At 50.6% G+C, this 20,852-nt stretch overlaps 2 protein-coding genes across 6 annotated transcripts in view; both read left to right on the forward strand.

The window, feature by feature from the left end:
* SEPTIN2 (septin 2) overlaps nt 1-2,755 on the forward strand; it is a gene marked incomplete at its 5' end in the record, with an annotated part of 33,839 nt that extends 31,084 nt beyond the window's left edge. For all 3 annotated transcript variants that reach the window (XM_081242485.1, XM_081242487.1, XM_081242486.1), the window contains one exon: nt 746-2,755. The remainder of the gene's footprint in view (nt 1-745) is intronic.
* A 2,103-nt stretch (nt 2,756-4,858) lies between these two features.
* The window catches only part of FARP2 (FERM, ARH/RhoGEF and pleckstrin domain protein 2), a 97,661-nt gene continuing 81,667 nt past the window's right edge, over nt 4,859-20,852 (forward strand). For all 3 annotated transcript variants that reach the window (XR_014016537.1, XM_081242750.1, XM_081242751.1), the window contains exons 1-2: nt 4,859-4,944; nt 14,868-15,084. Coding sequence is in view for 2 of the 3 variants with exons in the window: in XM_081242750.1 (XP_081098876.1) it covers nt 14,896-15,084 (189 nt within the window). In the remaining variant the exon portion in view is untranslated. The remainder of the gene's footprint in view (nt 4,945-14,867; nt 15,085-20,852) is intronic.

A 20,852-nucleotide genomic window follows, 5' to 3' on the forward strand; every position in this document is an offset into this window, starting at 1 on the left:
TGTGGGGCGGGGCGGGCAGGCTGGGCGCATTGGTCACCAAAACAAAGCCCCTGCCCCTTTGCGGCTTATTGGGAAAGGTTTTAGTTGTGAAATACAAGCACAGAAAGACACAGATACACATGTACAGTGTAACCAGTTGCTTTTAAAGGGAGCATCCACAGAACCCCACCTGGGTCAGAGTTGGTTGCTTTTCTTTCGTCATCACGTTGAAACCTTAGAAAGGTCCTGAGGGCACGTGCTGAGTTTGCACTTGCCCAGTGAGGACACGGACGCTGTGCAAGGGTTTAAAATTACTTGCCTGTGGTCACGTCACTTGTCAATTGATGGATTTCCTGGCCGCACAGGGCAGTCCTGCCTGGGCAGGTTTGCTGCCTGATGGGAAATGATGGCAGAGAAACGGACTCCTGAGGGGTGGGGTGGGGCCCATTTGAGGCAGGAGGGAGCAGTAGATGTTAGCTCACTCTGTCTGATCTTGCTGCTTCTCTTTTTAAAACTTACGGAATTACGAGAATTCTACTTTTGGTACCTAAAATTCATCTACATTTCTGTATACTTCGCAGTTTTGCAGTTCTGATTTCCAAGAGCTTCATAAGTGACGTTTTGATTTTAGTAAACTCTGTGGTCCTCAGAGCCCACCTTCTGCTCAGTTTGTGCTGTTTGTTACACAGGAAAATAACGCTACCAGTGGTCCAAGCAGCAGGCATTGCATCACTCCCATTTAAATGTGTTGTTTTGTTTTTTCCAGAAAACACTTTGCAAGATAACATTCTGACAAGTAACACAGCTGCGTGTTTTCAAGACTGTTGGAGGGGTGCCTGTCCACATTTTACAGTACCTGTGTCTGAGAATTTAATTTTTTAAAAACTTCTGATGTGTTATTTTGTATGAAGTACATTAACATTTATATTTCATTATGTTATACTTTATATTTTGTGAGGTTAACTTTCCATTTCCATTTTTTGTCCACCTTAACTGACAACTAATGTTAGAATTGATTCCCCAGGGACCAGTCAGCATGTATAGTTAATAGTTGAATTTGATTTGGCTGGCCTAACTGACTAATCATGATTTATTTCTAGAACATTCAGGTTTCCCAGAATGTTCCTGAGTAGCAGAGACATGGACCTAGTGACACATAAAGATGAGAGCTGCCCTGGTGCAAGGCCATTTCTCACCAAGTCATGGCACCTGGTTAGCTGTCTTGCTTTGTTTGAGCACAACACCTAAAACCAGTTTTGCTGCTATAACTCAATACTGTTAATCCATCTGCACATTTATCTGTTTACCAAACGAAACAGAATTACCCAGTGAAATACATGTTTATACTTAAATAGCTTTTTTAAAAACAGGCTTTTAGCGGTGAACTTGTTTTTAACAAGTCTTTGGATTCTTGGGTCTATGCACAGAACTCACCACAAGCCACTTTCTGTAGAGTTTGCCATGAAAAATCAAAGTATCAATGAGCTGCAGTTTTCATGTTGCAACTAAGATTCTTACCTACACAATGAGAGTCAATAAACTATTTTTATTCAGCTAAATTAAAAAAATAACTTAAGGAAAATTAACAATTGATCTGTGCAGAAACCAGCCTTTTTGTATTTTTATACTGCACTTTAATGTGTTTTCTCTAACTGCAGGTATAGGAGACGTGCCTCGGCAGCGAAAATAAGGGTCCTCGGGTGGGTGGCCCCGAGGCCTCAGCCCCGTGGAGCCCAAAATGCCTGCCAGGTTTTCCTGATTTGGCGTCCCTTTAACTGATGCTTTCCTGAATGGTTTTCAGGCAAATAGCGGTAATCTTTTTGTGTGTGCAGGCTGTCTAGTCCTTCTTCAGCCACTGTCCTTTCCTTCCATGTACCGTGTGAGAATGAAGGCTGTTTCAGGTCTGCACGGGGGGCTGGCTGACGGGTGCCGCCTGTTGAAGCCGCACCTGGTTGGTTTCCTGTGCTCTGTGGCCTTGGCCCTTCCCTGTCCTTGTAGCTGGTCTCCCTGTCGTGCACTCAAAGGGGCGCTGATGCTCTTGGGGTTGCCTTTTTTTTCCAGCATTTCTACTGACGTGGGGAAATTGGTCCCCCAAAAAGTGACAGATGACAGAAGATCTGGAGGGAGCAGGTGCTGGTTCAGTGTTTTCATTTTGCTAGAACAAGAGGGGTTAAAATGGAGACAATGCTTATTACTCCAAGGACGAGGAGGGGGTTTTGTATTCAACAGAAAAGAAAATGAGATGGTTGAAATATATTAGTTACAAAGGTGTACTACAGAAAATCACTGGGTGTTCTCCTGACTTTGCCCTTTCACTGTTGGGTAATTGCAAATGGTCAAGAGCTATAGGTTTAGGCACATTGTGCAGTTTTTACCAAGAAAAAATGTTCCATGACCTTAGGGCCCCTCCATGCAAGGCTAGTTATTTGGGTTATTTTGTCATTTACTAACTGTTAGTAAAAGCTGTTTTAAAAAGGGGCGGGGCGTGGCAGCACTTGAAAGTGGTAGGTGTAAGCTCTATAAAGTAGAACTACTACTTAGTGCCAGCTGCCACCTAATGGTTATGGGGGTGTGGGTGGACCGACACTGTAAGACTTTTAAATTCCCTTTTGTTTTGTTGCCCGAATCTAAATACTTTTGCTAATAGATAATTGCTCTTTTACTAAGAGATAAGCTTTACCTATAAAAATGTATTTTGAAAACTTATTTTACACAGCAATTTTGTATCCATTGAAACTAACCTTTTACCAATAAAGCACTATTGTTTAGATATTAAGTGAGTACTCATTATTGGCTCTTGATGAGGTAAAGGTGTAAGGTTTTCTGGGAAAGATTCAGAGAAAGCCCTGCGTTTTCTGTGTATAAAAGTCCGGAGGGGCTTCCCTGGTGGCACAGTAGTTAAGAGTCCTCCTGCCAATGCAGGGGACACAGATTCGAGCCCTGGTCCAGGAAGATCCCACACACCGGAGAGCAACTAATCCCGTGCGCCACAACTCCTGAGCCTGTACTATAGAGCCTACAAGCCACAACTACTGAAGCCCACGTGTCCTAGAGCCTGTGCTCCGCAACGAGAGAAGCCACCGCAGTGAGAAGCCCGCAGCACCGCAACGAAGAGTAGCCCCCACTCGCCGCAACTGGAGAAAGCCCACGCACAGCAACGAAGACCCAATGCAGCCAAAAATAAGTAAATAAAATTTTTTAATAAAATCAGGAGGAGGGCTTCCCTGGTGGCGCAGTGGTTGAGAGTCTGCTGATGCGGGGGACGCAGGTTCGTGCCCCGGTCCGGGAGGATCCCACATGCCGCGAAGTAGCTGGGCCCGTGAGCCATGGACGCTGAGCCTGCGCATCCGGAGCCTGTGCTCCGCAACGGAAGAGGCCACAACAGTGAGAGGCCCGCGTGCCGCAAAAAAAAAACCAGGAGGAATTATTTGTACCAACATCTGTACCCAACAACTCTGTATTGGCGATCCCAGCCCAAAAGAGCAAGCCATAAAGATTGGAAAGGAAATATTTACAGGGGAATCTGATCATCTCCTTAAAGTGAATGATAAAAATTACCACTAGTGAGAGTTCAGTGGTGTCTGCCCACTAAATAGAAAATGGGAAGGATCTCATTCACTGTAGTAACAACTACTAACTTATTAGAAGAAATATTGAAAACCTGGACTGTAAGCCTGATCTGGGTGGCTGGCCGGCCCTCTGCCCACGCCACTGACCACCCCATGGCCCCTTTACTTCCTTCTCAGTGTCTGCCTAGAGCCCTGTCTCTGGTTCCTTCTTTCCAGGTCCCTCCCTCCTCCAGGTCCTGCACCTCTGCCTCAGGGCCTCCCTCCAGCATACACCCCGCAGCCTCTGACCAGGCTTTCCCCCTGCGGGGTCCCCACTGGCACTGCTCACCTGTCGGGGTTCCATGCCGAGGGGTGTGTGCCACCCTGGGAGCAGCGAGAACAGCGCCTGGGTTCTGACATCGGGGCTGCCGATGAGGGGAGCGACGGGGGGCAGGAGTGCCCTCCTGAGTCTCGAATCCGAAGCTTCCCCGCGGGGAGCGGGGAAACGTACGGGGTCGGGGTCTTGATCTGGTGGCCAGAACCCTAGCAGTCCCCTACTAGATGGGTCCGGGTCCATCCCCGGTTTACTCCCTATACAGACGCGCGGGGGCGCGCGGGCGCGCTCCTGGCCTGCCCCGGGAGGCGCGGGGACTGCGGCGGGGGCCAGGACCAGGGCAAATTGAACCGGGTCTTGAAGGATGCGTAGAAGTTCACTGAACCTCTTCGAAGAAGAGGCGTGTGCTGCTGCGAGTCGCGGGCCTGAGGGCTCCGGACGTGGTGTCACGTTTCCATTTCCGGGTGGGGGCCACGAGGCTAGAGGAGGACTGTGAAGCCTGGAAGGACCGCGGGCCTCGCCAGCACGGCCCGTTTCCTCCTCAGCACATCCTCACAGGGCTCTCGGTGCCCGTAGGCCACGACACCAGTAGCCCCAGGAGTGTCGCGATTGGTGGGAGGAACGGGTAACGGGAAGGCTGGCAGCCAGGGGAGAGGGCGAAGTGAGCCAGCAGAAGGCCGCGCCGGGACCGCGCTCCGCCCTCCGAGCCGGACCCTGCTCTCAGAGCCGACGCCCCGCCCCTTCCCGAGCCGGAACCGCGCCCCGCCCAGGACCCAGCGCCGCCCTGCGAGCCGAATATCTGCTGAATTGCATTGGACTCCGCGCTTGCCCTCTCGCCCTGCCTCCTCCGGTCCATTCACCAATCAGAATTCTGTGCCGGACTTCTAGGCCGCGGCCGCGGAGGCCCCGCCCCAGAGTCCGCAGGCCAATCGGCGGCGCGTCCGCGGGGGCGGGGGCGGGGCCCTGGGCGGGGGGTAGGGTCTGGGCGCGCGGCGCGGGGGCGGCCTACGGGCCGTCGTAAGCGGGCGGAGGAGACGCGGTATCTGAAGGGCGCTGCAGGCGACAGCGCGGGCCTGGCGTCTGGTGAGCGTGCGGGGCAGCGGGGCAGCGGGGTCCCGGTCAGGCAGGGGCTGGGCTGCGCCTCGGGGGTGGGTGGCGGAGGCCGTGGGCCGAAGCCCAGGGCAGGGCGGGCGCCTCCGGACGGCGGGCGGCCAGAGGAGTCCACGCCCGGGCTCAGAAGGCCTTAGGGCGGCAGGCCCCGTGCGGGGAGGGCCGTGTGTGGGGAGCCTGCCCACTGGAGGCCCGGGGTGGGCGGGAGGGTCCCGCGTGGAGGCGCCGGGGTGGGCGGGGAGGGTCCCGCGTGGAGGCCCCGGCAGAGCCACAGGTGGAAGCTCGCGCCGCCTGAGACCACGCCCTTTTTGGCCTTTCCTTAGATTGTATCTTAACGCCGGGAATCGGTGTTAGGTGTTAATGTTTCTACTCCATGAAGTGTAGAACGGCTCCTCAGGCAGTGGGGAGCCTTCTAAAGGCAGACGGTGAAAGCTGGGGCTGGAATATGCCCCCGTTTCCGTTTACTATGGTGGCTGCAGCCTCTGGTGGCCTTTCGTGTGCTGGTCAGTAATTGCCGTGAAAAACAAATTCACACAAGGTGCATTGAAGGAAATAATGTCGGTCCGCAGTGAAAGGATGGGAAGGTTTACATGTCAGGGGGGCTGTTCTCTGTACCTTTGCTCACGGCTGTGAGGGCGCTTCCGGCGGAGGACCGCGGAGGTGCTCGATGGGTGTCAGGAGCGTTGGACCAGCGGGCTGCTTGTGTGTGGACAGTGTGCAGTTTTCTCCTGCCACAGAGATGGGAGAGGACATTTGAGGTCAGCAGGCATGGAGTGACCTTTGCTGGTAAGCCACATCTAATGTTCATTGTCTGTATCTGCTGTTTTTTGAAAGGTTTTTATGAGTTCCTGTACACTACAGACGTAGCTCTTTGGGTAGGGTTGTGAAGCGCTTCTCGCCCATTATTTTATTTGGTTCTCTCAAACTCTGCAGAGGAGACGTGCCCAGGCCCCGTCGGGAAGCAGGGAGCGGGGTGACCGGTTTAGGGTCACACCCTGGCCCTGCTTCCCCGGGGCTCCTGCTTTGTTGCAGATTCTCCGTGAGCAGTTCACAGTGAGCTGTTTGGACCAGACGCTGACAGGAGCTGCAGAAGTTTGCTGGCTCATTTACATGCATGGGCATCCTTTCCCAAAAGGGAAGTTTATATGATACATTCATTTATCTCTGCCTCAGGTTCCCTATCAGCAAATGAGGTTACGGTTTACCTGCCTCATAGACTTGTTGTGAGGATTAAGCATCAGTGGAAACGCTGTTAGCTAGATGCCTGGCACACAGTAAGTGCTTAATAAGTGTCAGCCATTACATTGCCAGGTGGAAGAATAATCTGAGTCGACAGTAGAGAGAGAAGTGCGCAGTATTTAAGCAGAATTATCCTGCGTGGAGGGAAGGATATGCACTGGATTGACAAAGCAGAGGTGGATGCGTGGGTAAGTCCATGCAAGCTCTTTTAAATCCCCTGGGCCCCAAGGAATTCTGTTCCACTAAACACTCCTGCCTCTAGTCACACCAGCACCTCCTCTATCCTGAGACGGTAGCAGGTGTTTGTCACTGCTGCTTGCCCTTTCAGGTTTGTCCCTGTTTTTTCTTCACCCGCTTTCGTATAAGCCTGCCACCTCCCCATTTGCTCAGTGGGTCATGAGCTTCCTGCACACGGCTTGGCGTTAGGTGCAGGGAAACCCCCCTGTAAAGCTGGATGTTGAGCCGAGGTCACTCTGGTGGTGCTCTCTGAGATCCCGTGTGTAGAGCATGACTGCACAGGAGCGTATTTGTCAACTCCAGGTTTTACCTTGGCAACAGGGTGCCAAAAAGGTGAGAGGGTTCCACAAAGCTTAATATGATAGAGGCCAGTGTTTGGTGGGTTTCTAGTGATTCTGTAAATTGGTCTAATCTTTTTGGAGAGCAGCTAGCCGCATGTGATAAAGATGTTGATTTTGGAATCCCAGTTTTGAAAACAAACTTTGGTACATAAACTCTGCATGTCAGAGGGTTAGAGTGCTCCTCAGCCAGCAGACGTGCTCTGGCAATCTCCTTCCCATCCTTCCTTCCCAGCAAAATTGGAACCATTTTGATCCATGGAAATATGTTCAAAAACACGTCTTAACCAAAAAGGCGAAGTAGTTTGTACACAGCCATTATACTGATGTAAAAATATGCGAGGACATGGACAAGGATCAGAAGGGAAGGTGAAGTGATGTAAGTAGTTTTGTTTTAGGGTCCCAGGACTGTTTTCTCGCTAAGCTGGTGTTCTGGTTTATAGTCATTTTAAAATTCAAAAGCAGAAAGGCCCTCTGACGTTGTCGGATGCAGTGACGCATCTTTCTTCATCCCCTCTCTCCAAGCTGCAGCACAGAAGGAGGTATGAGATTCCACCCAGACCTCTTAGGTGGGCCCTCGAGACCCCCACAGCCCGGCCCACCGTGGGCATCCTCAGGGCCCCTGCCACCCTCAGCCTTGCCCAGCAGCCCCTGCCTGCACGCAGGCTGCTCTTGTCTAGCTGGTCTCCTGTCGCCCTGCAGGGCCCAGCTCCCGCTTCATCCTGGAGAGCCGTCCCAGCCAGGCTAGCCGCGCTGCCTTCCTCGGTGTTACCTCGTGCTTCCTGCCTTCCGCTGCTGCGGCAGGCAGTGGTCAGGGCCACATCCACAGTGGTCTCCCCTTCTAGATCATTGTGTACTCACCACATGGGGTCCCTTAAACCGGAGACGAGACAGCACGTGTGTGATGGGGGTTGTGAGGACCAGATGCACAGACACCCCCTTTTTGCTGAGGCCTCCTCCCTCCCTCTCCACCTACCAGATTCCTGGAGGCTTCCTCACTTCACTTCCACACGGCTCTCTCCACCCTTTAACAGACGGTCTTCTTTGTCTTCTCCCACGGTAATGGGAAGGATTTCCTCCCTCTTACAGGCTCCCGTGTCTTTAAGGACTTAGACTTGCTTGATACTGAGGCAAGGTGCTCAATAAATGTTTGAACTAATCGAATTTCATCTGGGGCAAGGGCAGATGCCAACTTTTATGGGGCCTGAGACTTATCCAATTTGGGGGAGGAGGCCTCTTTAAGAAAATACAGTGTTACGAATAAAAATCAATTTGAAAATTAATTTGCAGATACTTATTTAGAATGAGAAAAAGTAAATAAGATACAGATTTGAAAACGCTGACCGTTGATACAGGCATCACTAAATCCAGAAAGATAGCATATTTGTTAATTATCTGACACACTTTGGCTATGTACTTTTCAGTTGCCTCTTCATATGACAGAGAATAGAAAGAATTCAGTGATTCCTCTAGCATGGCTGATCAGAAATCTTATTATTGATTGTTAGGATATATAAAACATGGTTTCACACTTGCTGTTTCTAGCACAGCTACAGATTGTGTCTTGGAAAAGCAGGAGTTCTGATAAATTCTGTTTTGCACAATTCCATTCAACAACGTTAAAAAATCAATGGTGTATTTATAGTTATACTGCTACATTATAAATTTTTTTTTCTGACAGGCGAGAAGTGCAGTTTTGACTACTGAGTACCGAACTCTGCTTGCATTTTGACGAGTCTGGTGATGATTTTCCCACAAATGTGCGTCTGGCTCCCCGAGTTTCAAACCTTGCTCCTTTCCCAGGGCCCACACGCTTCCAGCACCAGGTGCCATCGGGTCTGTTCGTGTTGCTGCAGGGCCCGGGCCCTGCACCTTTGTTCCATAACCCTCTGGCGCGCGAGCACGGGACTGGCAGTGGTGTTCCGGGAACCATAGCTGCATTGCGAGGCTGGTGGTCACCTCAGTGTGAACACCTGAAACGTCTCCGCTTCAGCCCAAACTAAGGGTGTCCCCAGCTCCTTGTGCTGGTAGCTGGGTCCTCTCCTGAGCCTCCTGACATGGAGGGAAGAAGAGACAGAGACAGACTTGGGGTGGAAGGGGCAGCAGTGTTAGTCGATTGCAATTTGAATATGTTTTCGAATCTTCCAGAAGGCTGTGATCATGGCCACACTTCACTGAGGGCCTTTCTTAGGACCTTGGCAGGGCCGGTGCCAGTGAGGGGCCCAGAAACGAGGCAGAATGGCTTTAGAGTCACACTGCCAGCATAGGGGCAGCTTGTGGTCCGTTGCTTGGTGCCACATAGCACCGTGGAGGCATGTGGGTGAGGGTGCACGGCGCCTCTATCTGCGGCCAGCGGGATGTGTCTGGAAGCAGGAAGCAGCGCTGGCTGTTTTACAGTCGTTTAAGTGACTGGCCATTATTAACTTCATCTCCTACATCGTTCAGATCCAGGTTGCCTTGGTAACAGTTAACACAAGGTGAATGTTGGGGGGAACAAGTCTCAGTATCAGAACAAGAAATCAATTTTTTAAATTGATTTAAAGAGAGTGTTTTAAAATGTTAGTTTTTATGGAACAAGCGCAACACCTAGAGGAGACGTGGGTGGTTACCCCGGCTCTCTCTTTGAAGGCGAGCGGGCTCGGCTGTAGGTGACCCCTGCCGTCGTCTGCCCGGAAGCCATCTGATTTCAGAAGTAGCGCACGTTCATCACGGTAGGCAATTCAAGAGATACAGGCGCCAGGAAAGAAGAAAATAAAAATCAACCCTCTTCCCTCTCTCAAAGATGACCTCTGCAAACATGCTTTAAATGCATGGATGTCAAGTTCCGTTTGTGGGAAGAAGGAATAATCCTCCTCCACCCTGTCTCTCCCGCTGACTGTGGCTACAAAGCTGGACAGCAGCATGAGCAGCCCTGAGGACTCTGGCAAGGAAGTGGTGGCGGGCAGACAAAGGCCAGGGCCTGAAGTGCCTGCCGCAGGAGCACTGAGCTTCCTGTTCTTCCTCCAGCACCCCCGGTCCCCAGCCGGCTTCAGGGTGTCCGAAACCCGGAGGTGGGCTCCAGGGGCAGATAAGGAGGGCTGCGGGGGAGCCACCCAGTTTGGGCTCTAGAGAGAGTGGGAGAAAGCCATCATGTCTTCTTCTCTCTCTCCATGTTCTCCAGCCAGGCCTGAGACACCTAAAACTCCAAGGGCTTTTTACTCTCTTTCCTGCAGCCTGGTCCCAGCAAGGGTGCAGTTCCAGGACGTGCACGGCAGAGCAGGGGAACAAGCCACAGTCCTCTGGCTGGAGGACTTAGAAGGAAGCCAGGGAGCTGTGGAGGCGGGGGAGCTCAGGAGGTGACCCCCGTGGAGGGCGGTGCTCAGGAGGCGACCCCTCAGAGTTGCCGATGAACTTGTGGGCTCGACACCGAGCTGTACACGCATGGGGCCAACCCTGCGCCACTTGCCAGAGGCTGTGGGAACTCAACTAAGGGGTCGACCACAGCCCGGGAGCCAGGCTGGCAGCTGGGTGATGGTGCACAGGGAGGATGGAGCCTCTGGAGGTGGAGCTGATGCTGAGACCACGGCTGCGGCCTGAACCCGGCCAGGCCAGTGCTGCTGAAAGAGAAGTGCCACATTCTCTGTGGGATTTAAACAAGGCCAGAGGCTCATAACACAATGTTTAAAATGTCCAGGATATAATCCAAAATTACCTGGCCTACACAGAACCAGGGAAATACCAGCTCACAAGAGAAAAGACAGGCTACAGCTGAGATGATGCAGACATCGGAATTACCCGACAAAGACCTTGCGGTGGGCAGAATTTTGGCCCCCATGGCCGTCACCCCCTGGTGTTACTTGTGGGAACAGGTTATGTTACGTAGCAAAAGCACATCGACGAGGTTCCCTATGCGACATGACTGAACACCGTAGACTCAGGAAGCAGAGCCCAGCGCTGCCCTCCTCGCGCCTCCCCCTCCCCCTGCCCCCAGAGGCAGTTCTTTCCTTTAGGTTTTGGTTTACCCTCCAGGGTGGTTGTTTGAAAAATGCATGTGTTTACGGTCTTCCTCTTTTAACCAGTTGGTGCGCCATGCGCCTGCTTTGTACCTTGCTTTTATTCACCTTTTCATCAAAGAAGCATGTAGAGATCTTTTCCGTGCGTGACAGAAATTTAACAACTTCCACTGCTGTGGACAGTGGACTGCGCTTGTCTGGGGAGCCACAAGCTGATTTCCCAGCCGAGGGGGAGGCGACTTGAGGGCCAAATCTGGGCTGGGCTCATGTCCTGGCTTTGTCACTTCTGAATTATGTGTTCTGTGGCAGAGCTTCTTTTTCTTTTTAATAGACCTGCTTTTTAGAGCAATTTTAAGTTCACAGCAAAATTGAGTGGAAGTTTTACAGATTTCTCATCTGCCCCCCGCCCCCAGACGTGCACAGTCTCCCCCCCGTCCCCCCACCAGTGGTACCTTTGTTACAAACCTGCATTGACATGTCATCACCCAAAGCCTTGGCAGATTTTGAAGCCGAATTTTTCCAACTTCAAGATGGAAATTATATGTCACGAGTTGGTTTTTAAATTTTTTACTAAATGAGAATATATAGGAGCCGAGTTTGTAGTAGGTAACACTAAATATCAGTGGCAGAAATTTGTATGAAGTCCCCAGAAATATTTTTAGGCACGAAGACTGCAAATCATTTTGTTCACCTGGGTGGGAGAAGGGAACTGGAGTCCCTCGTAGGCGCCTAACTCTTGCCACCGCTGATTCCCTCCAGATTTCTGGAGAGGGTCTCTGGCAGCAGCAGGGGAGTGAGCAGGGGCTAATGCCTGACGTTTAGAGCCTGCAGGACTGCGGGACGCACTCTGTGTGTCTAGTCCGGTTTGCATATTCTTGCCTTTTTAATGTTTATTTATAAGCACACAGAGCAAAACAAAGTAATTTCTGTTCGTTTATAATTTATGTAAAGCAAATTCAGTGCATACATTTTTCCCTTTCATTTTTTCCCATTGTCAGACTACAGGAAGCAATCAGGCTGTATGTAGCAAGACTGTTGAATGAGCAGCTTCACGCTCCTGCAGGGAGGGGTCCCTTCTGCTGCTTGTTCTAAAATGACACCATGATAACTAACATTCACAGCACGGCAGTTACATTCAATTTTCCGTTAAGTGTCTTCCTTTCTAAACTTTCTTAAAGCTGAGTAATTATTAAATGGGTGGTTTAATGCCACATTGCCATTGTATAATAGCGAACAGAGCTTTCTTTAGAGTATCAGCAGGAGGGTGCCTCATGGGGTCACTTCCTCTTAAGAGAACTTGTCTGCCTCGGGTGAACCTCCGGGATCAGGCCGTCTCGTGGTCCGGAGTCTCAGCCCAAGCTGTGTGGGTGTCTAACTTTGACCAGGTGCAAATAACTAGGATGTAAGCGTGATGCTCAGGTGTGCAGACCTGCAAAGGCTTCCTCTCAAGAGCCATGTTTTAGAATTCCTTGAGCCAAGAAAATTGTTTTCTTCATCTGTCTAACGTATCTTTTGTTCTTATGAGAGATGAAACAATGGTAAATTAAAAGTATGCTGATTTAAATATATTGTTATTATAAAATAAACACAGATACAGAAAAACTGCATCAATCAAATGTACAGATTAATGAATGAAGTGGACACTGTCCAGTGAAGCGATGGAACTGTGCCGGCCACACCTGGGACCCCTCCCCTGTGCCCTGCCCCCGGGACGGGCCCCTCCCACCAAGGGGACCACTGCCCTGACTGTTCTAGGAATAACCTTGCGTGTTCTTGCAGTTTTCTCACTGGGATGTGCCCCTCAAGACAGGTTAGTCTTGCTTGGTTTTTTGTTTTTTTTTTTTAAGTAGGCGTTTAGACATGACTTTCTTATAATAAGTAAAAGAGAAAGAACCTGAAGAATTTTTTTTCCATCTAAAATTATTATGAAGAAATATAAATGAGAATTTTACAATGGAATACACAACAGAAGTGACTCCTAAAAGTACATCTTGGTTGTATATATGTTTTCAGAATTGTAGCTTTACTTAAAAGGGAAAGGATCACTTTGGTGCCCAAAGTAAAACATCCCGTAGCTTGTTTCAGGAGAACCTCCTCTTGGTGGTGGGTGTTGGGCGAGTGCTGTGAGCTGACCACGCTTTACTCTCACCTGTGTATGCACCTGGCACACCTGAGAGGTGGGCTTGACTTCCTTAACACCCCTCTCTTCTGCAGTAACTACTCAAGTTTGTGAGACTGGTGTGAAAACGCTCACATTTATGGCTCTCAGAACTTCATATACCTCACGCTGAGTATCAGTCAGTGGCATGAAAACAGGGCTTTTCTGAAGTGTGGTTCCTGACTGCGGTCTATGCGGTGCCTGTTCTTTGATGCCTGCGATGTTAATTAAGTAAATACTTAGCAAATATTTACAGAATTAGTGACTGCTCCTGGGGGCATGCAGCCTGGAGAGAGAATTCTGAGGACGGTGGGTAACTGCCAACCTGAACCACACGTGTGGCTCAGGGGATCTACGTGCCAGTCCGAACAGGGGGTCAGCCCGTTCGTTTGTGCATGAGGTGGGGCGGGAGCTGTATTTCGCAGAATGACACGTTGCCTCATCACTTTGCTCATGCTACGCACATTTCACCTTTCCCGGGGGTTTTAGCTTTCTCATTTTCTGTTTGCTTGTTTGATAAACCAGATGTGCATGGAAATTCTCACACAGATTGTTGGGAAGGTCTGAGTAGGGTTTAAGTAGGAGTTGCTTGGCAGTGGGTCACTGAGAAGCTTTTCCATCTTAATTGAAGAGATAATAAGTTCATGAGTTGGTTTATCTTGATAACAAAATAAGCTCGAAAAAGAGGAAAAGGCCAGAGGACTCGGCAATTAAGCTGGCATGAAAGGGCACAGACTAGGAGTTTAGGGAGATTAATTCTCTAAAATATTTACTGCAAATTAGTAGAAGACTTTTTGAAGATGATTAAGCAAAATAAAATGATCTTCACAGCATCTGCATTCTTTCTTGATTAAACATCTGACATTTGTGTTTGCCATACTGTGTTTAACCATTAGGTATGTTTCTTTAAGTTGACTCTCATACATAAATACAAGTGTTTAAGAAGGGAATTGGCCATAAACAGAAAGTAACGATGTTAATCAGGACGACTAAAGCAAGGCAGCGTGACCAGATTCTAGCGGGCGCTGAGCCTGTCCTTTGGTTGGTAAAAACAACGGCGTGATCGGCTCTGTTCAACTTAACAGCTAAGAACCGGAAACCCTTCCCCTGGCACGTTGAGGAGGGTTGAAAGGGCACGAGCGCCTCCTGGGGCAGCTCTCTGACCCTTGCAGACCCTCGGTGTCGTCATGGGTGAGGAAGGCGTGGGTGGTGGTGACCACAAGGGTATTGTGAGGACGGGGCAGGGCAGGTGCTGGGAAGGGTGGCCCGCGTGTGCTCCCCGTGACGTGTGCCAGGCTGTCACTCAGCGCCAAGTCTGAAGTTACCTCCTGAACCACTGGTGGTCCCCGCTCCAGCCTGGTGACACAGCTTAGAAAAACCAGGGTGTGCAAAGCGGGCAGACAGCCTGGCTGTCTTCATCCACCTTCCTTGGCATTTCCCCCACCGTGTCAGCAGAGGTGGGACCCGGGGCCCATGCTGGCACCGTGCTGTGTGTACCCCTTTCCCTTTGCTGAAAAGCGCTGTCCGGCACACAGAGCGTGTGGTCAGCACGTGAATGTCTGGGCTGGTGGAGGGAGGAGGGGCAGGGCCTCCCGGTGGTCTGGGGAAAGAGCGGCAGGCGGCTGTGGGCCTCCCCTCCCCCTGCCGGTGAGCAGAGGTGCTGCAGAGGTGCTGCGGCTCCTTCAGAGGGTCTGGGGGTCAAATGAGCTCACGCACCGCCTGCTTGCGCGCGCACCCTGGCGGTAGTGGTGCTGGGGCTTGTTGCTGTGTGTGCACACCAGTCGAGGTATGAGGAGATGATCTTTCTAAACTCTTAATTTTGATGTACGTTAAGACTCGTAGAAGTGCAAAAACAGTGCAGAGAATAATTTTCTTACGTTGTTTTAATATCAAAATAACGGGGGATAATTTGGCGGGTTTTGTGTGTTTTAGTGCATTCCTCACTCTTAGCTGGTGAAGAATGGGGGAGCTGGAAGGAACCTACCGCGTCCTGCAGACCCCAGGGACACGCCTAGGTGCCCCGACCCCCGCGGGCGTCAGCACCCTCGAGCCTGGGCAGGGCCCCTCGGCAACAGCGGCGTGGCCAGCGGCCAGGACACCCATCCGAGTGCAGCTGCTGGACAGCTCCGTCGAGGTGTTTGACGTTGAGGTAAGAAGCGTGATTCCTGGAGGCCTAGTCCCTCGCGTTTTCTAGAAGTCGGGTATTATTTGGTATATTATGTACCAAACTCCATTTTGCTGGTTAGACTTTGCCTGTTTATCAAGTCGCCCATGAGTGGCTGGGCTGGTAATAAAATCCTTGGGAACTCCGTCTGTGTTTCCCCTTTTAGTCTGGGGAGTGGTATTCTCCTGTCTTAAAATTCTGATGTAATGTGGTCTTGACGTTTCTCTTTGGAGAGGCTGGCTGAGAGCCATGCAGTGCAGACTGGAACCAGCTTGTCTCCACCCAGGTCCTGGTGGCCGAGCCGCTGGGTGAGGGATGCCCCTTAGCCTCACAGTGTGTCCTCGTCTGAATGTGAGGGTGACTCAAGTCCCCGCTTCCCAGGGTGGCTGGGGTGAGGGCGCAGCACTCCGCACACGAAGAGCCTGGCACAGCGCTTGCACGGGGCTTGTCTTTCTAGGTCAGCAATAGTAACATTTTTATTGTGAAAATTCTCTAATCATAGATTGCACTGATAATGTTGGCAAAGACAATTGAATATAGCAAATGTTTGAAAACACCTTTTCTGATTTTCTAAATGGCAATAGATTGAATGTTCTTTTTAAAAATTACTTATTTTCCTAAGTAATGCAGGAATACATTCTTCTTTCTAATATCTTTATATTGGTTTAAAGTAGTACCTTTGGAAGCGTCCCCTGCTCTTTTTTTTTTTTTTTTTTTTTTTTTTGCGGTACGCGGGCCCCTCACCGCTGCGGCCTCTCCCGTTGCGGAGCACAGGCTCCGGACGCGCAGGCTCAGCGGCCATGGCTCACGGGCCCAGCCGCTCCGCAGCATGTGGGATCCTCCCAGACCGGGGCACGAACCCGTGTCCCCCACATGGGCAGGCGGACTCTCAACCACTGCGCCACCAGGGAAGCTCAGCGTCCCCTGCTCTTAATGGCACAAAGTAAAGACGAGAGAATGAACTTAAACTTTAGCAGGAGGTTTATTTATGCTTGGGGAGAGGTCCAGACGCTACACAGAAAATAGATGATTGAGGAGCTGTGGGCCCACTGTGAAGAGGCCTAGAGGCTCCCGCGGGGCCTGATTGCAGGATACCTTGCATGAGAAGGCGGAGGTGAGGAAGGAGGTGAGCATGGTCGGTGGGGGGAGCGGAGGGGAGAGGCCAGCTGGGGGGCTTGAGTAGAGGTGCCCTCCTGCTTGGAGCCCAGGGCACACCTTGAGTGTTCCATGGCAGGTATCTAGTGCCTAGATTCCTAGTGTCTGAACTCAGGGAACCCTGAATGCTTCTTTTAGGTCTTATTTGAGGAAGAAACCAGATGTTATTTCATCAGGGCAGTGGTAACTGGAACTGGTAGGGCCTGTCTGTCCACCTTCCCACGTCACTCCTGTGTTGCAAGAAGCAGCCTTTGCAGGGCAGGGAGTTGGGAACAGGCCACCTTTGAGCCCTGAAGAGGGGGGGCTGGCTCTCGGTCCCCATCTTACCATACTCAGATGAGTCACCTGGAGAAACAGGTTAAAGGTCTGGGAATTAGCTGGGCTCCCAGGTCTCTTCCAGCCAAATGTTTGGAAGAATTTCCACCATGTAGCCATCCTATGATAAACACATTTGCTATGGTCTAGGCTTAAAAGAGGTTCAGATTTTTTGAAAGAAAGGAAGGAAGAAGAGAAAAGAAAAGAATTGCATTAGTTAGGGTTTACTCTTAGAGCATCTTTTTCTGGCCTGCTTAAGGGTCTTTATCAACTAAACCTAGGACCAGAAAAGGAAAAAAGCACACATTTATTGTTGAGTCATAAATAAGATGTAATCCTGCTCTGAGAAATTCGCTTTTAAATCAGAGATAGCATTTTATAAAGGTTCAGAATATAGAGAGCGTGTCAAAGTTTTAATAAATTGAGATTGTTGTTTCTTTTAACCATCATGTTTGGTATTTTGATATACCTGGCAGAGTTACCAGAAATTAAAGAATCAAATTGCTGTTGTATATCCTGAGTAGGATAGGGTACTTTTTAAATTGTGCTACCCACTGATGCATACCTTTCAGGAGAAGTTAAAACTCAATGTATTTTTTTGTAAGTTAGTTGTATTCTATTTCTAAGTACCCTAGTCATCTACAACTGTATCAGTTAGCTTTGCTGAGTAACACGTCACCCCCAAACCTGATAACTTAGAAGAGCAAATATTTAATATCTTCTGCATGTCTTGAGTGTTGGCTTGGAGGTTCTTCTGGTCTGAGTGTTGAGTGGTCTAGGATGGCCTCGCTCACATGTCTGGGGCCCCAACTGGAACCTCTCTCCGTGTGGGACCTCCCTGTCCAGCGAGCTGGCGTGACCTTGTTCGCATGGTGATGGGAATGCGCTCGGGGGTGGCAGCTGTGAGGTCCCTGAGGTCTAGGCTTGTAATTCACACGTGTACCTTCTGCCGGGTTTTACTGATCAAGCAGGCTGCCAGGCAAGCCCAGGTTGGAGAAGTACCCAGGAGTCTGTGGCCATTTTCTGCAGGCTTTCACACAGCTGTTGCCGGGGATCAGGTGCACAGTCCCTGGAAAGAAACAGTCTCCGAAGCTCTAGTATCTGGTGTCAGCGGGCTGGGCAGGTTTGCCAGATGAAGCACTTTGTGGGGCCTCCTCCGGGAAGGGCTGCTGGAGAAGGTGCATCTGCCCTGCCCCCTCCTCCCCAGTGTCTCCTGTAGGCCGCCGTTGCCAAGATCCGGGATGCAGAGCCCAGGCTGGGTCTCCCTGGGCCTGCCGCCCCTGCCCCACCGTCCCTCATCACTGATCTTGTCTGTCGTTCCCCCGCCCGCCCTATACAGTTGGACTGAGAGACACACTGTGGTTGGGTGACTTTCGCTGTGGGTCTGTGGGTGGTATAGACTTGAGGTGCCGGGCAGTGAGGTCCCGGGGCGGATGGCCTCTGTTGGTGACACAAAAGGCAGGTCTTGGGGAAGACGCCCCCACCCCGGAGCTGGCCGGGCTCTCCTCCTGGAAGGCAGGTCCTGGGCGGCGAGGCTGCTTCCGTGTTCGGACCAGTGCCGGTAAGTGCGGTCGACCGAACGGAAGCGAGGGTGAGCTTGGGTAACATGCTTTCGTTAGGAGAGTTTTTAGTTTTTCCCTCTATGGCAATGTCTTCTGACGTTAGGGATTCGGGTGTCGTGTTTGTGTGTCTGGGGTTTTTTGGCCGTCCACACCTATCTTACGGTGCGCTGATTTGGTTTATTTTTACTAAGTTTTCTGCAGTATTATCTGCAGACTTGCAGGGTTGATGTGCTGACGTTACCTTCTGGTGCAGCCGGTGACACCTGGCCTAGTGTGGCCTGTGTGGACTCCCCTGGTTGATACTGAAGCTTTATTCTTAGGGGAAGAAGTTGACGTTTAAGTTATTTTTGAAACGGCGGCTTCTGCTGGTGCCTGTGGCTCTTCACAGGCAGACTCTGTGGCTCGTCATCTCCTGCTGCTTCAGTAGCTGAGGCTGCCCTCCCCGCCGCCCTCATTCCCTTCCTTCCGAGGGGTGAGTGCCATCCACGAGCGCCCGGCTCCGTCTGTCTCCCACCCACTAGGGCGGTGACGTGAGCTTTGCTTCCGCCAGCTCAGGCCCCACGATACTGGCCAGTGCTCTGAGAGCCAGAACCGCTGGCCACACAGGAGCCTTCTCTTCCTCTGGCTTTCTCTCTCGGTCTGCAGTCCTGCTGGCCCAAAGTCAAGGTGGCTGGAAGCTGGGGTCTGTCTGCTTTTTCCTGAGCAGCATTGGATAAGCTGAAACTTTATAGCAGCTTTATTGAGATACAACTCACATAACCGTACAATCACCCATGTAAAGCGTACAATTCAGTGGTTTTTAACGTATTCACAGAAACGCAGAGCCATCACGCCGGTCAGTTTTAGAACCATCCCTCCCAGTTGGAAACCCCACACCCTTTAGCTGTCGCCCTCGCAGCCCCAGCATCCTCCATGCCCACCCCACCCCAGCTCTAAGCAAATCGTGACCTGGGTCCTGTTTCCACAGACCCCTTTCATCAGAGTAGAGTTGTACGTGGCCTTTTGTGACTGGCTTGTCACTTCGCATGGTGTTTTAGGGGGTCATCCACATTGTTTGACGTCTCAGCATATTTTCCTTTTTGTTCCCCACTCGTCAGATGGTGGACGTCCCACCTTTGGGCTGTTGCGAACGTCGCTGCCGTAAACATTCGGGTACAGGTTTTGTGGGGACATGCGTTTCCGCTTGTCTCGGACAGACACCTGGGGGTGGGACTGCTGAGTCGTACAGTGACTGTGTGTGATCGTCTGGGGAACTGGCAGACTGCTTTCCAAAGCGGCCGCACCATTTATATCCACCAGCAACTTTATGAGGCTTCCAATTTCCCCACATTCTCAACTACTTACTATTCTTTGAGTTTTTTTTTTTTTTTCCCAGTATGTGGGCCTCTCACTGTTGTGGCCTCTCCCTTTGCGGAGCACAGGCTCCGGACGCGCAGGCTCAGTGGCCATGGCTCATGAGCCCAGCCACTCCGCGGCATGTGGGATCTTCCCGGACCGGGGCACGAACCCGTGTCCCCTGCATCGGCAGGCGGACTCTCAACCACTGCGCCACCAGGGAAGCCCTATTCTTTGAGTTTTTTATTCTAACCATCCTAGTGGGTTTCAAGTGGTATCTCGTTGTGGTTTGAGGTGAAATTTAAAAAATTTTTAATGGCTAAAGAAAGGAAGGTTTTCAGGCCAAAAATATGAGAATTGTACCATTAAAAATTTACCTTTGGCTGGGCTTTCCTGGTGGCACAGTGGTTGAGAGTCCGCCTGCCGATGCAGGGGACACGGGTTCGTGCCCCGGTCCGGGAAGATCCCACATGCTGCGGAGCGGCTGGGCCCGTGAGCCATGGCCTCTGAGCCTGCGCGTCCAGAGCTTGTGCTCCGCAACGGGAGAGGCCACAACAGTGACAGGCCTGCGTACGTACCGCAAAAAAAAAAAAAAAAAAAAAAAAAATTATCTTTGGGGGTGGTTCCTTGGATAGATTATGAGTACTTGTGGAATTAACCGTCTAGCTGTGGCCCAGTTACCACACGTGGAATGAACATTTCTACATCCCAGAGTTGTGAGGACCACAGAGAAAGCAGGCTGAGGGCAGGCCCTGGAGGCCCTGGGAACTGAAGCTGGTAGAGGAGTGGGAGCTGCCGTGTCAAATTTTTTAAAACATTTTAAAGTTTCATTTAGGCTTCTACTGACACTATATTTATTTTTATTTATTTTTAAAAGATGTATTTGTTTGTTTGTTTATTTATTTATTTGGTCTGTGCTGGGTCTTAGTTGCGGCATGCAGACTCTTAGTTGCGGCATGCAGGATCTAGTTCCCCGACCAGGGATCGAACCCAGGCCCCCTGCATTGGGAGCGCGGAGTCTTACCCACTGGACCACCAGGGAAGTCCCCTGACAATTGTATTTTTAAATCAATATTTATCTCATTTATAAGTACTAGCTGCCAATGTCTACGATTTACTCTCATCCATGTAGATCATTTGTTTTAACAAACTTATGTTTATTATGATTATGTATGATAATGAAGCAAGATGTACTTTGTGGTTCTTTATATTGATTACTAGTTAAATTAAAATACTTCTGTTGTGTCTGGGAGGGCGCAAAGAAAGGGGGAGAAATCTGATGGATTCAGGGTGGAACTTCAACTCTGTCTTATTTTAAGTGATGTTTAACATTTACTGATGGGATTTTTAACTCCCTGACAGTCAGTCAATGACCAATTTTTTTAT

The sequence above is a fragment of the Mesoplodon bidens genome, assembly GCF_964165515.1.
Source record: "Mesoplodon bidens genome assembly, chromosome: 8".
In the NCBI taxonomy this organism is placed as follows: domain Eukaryota; kingdom Metazoa; phylum Chordata; class Mammalia; order Artiodactyla; family Ziphiidae; genus Mesoplodon; species Mesoplodon bidens.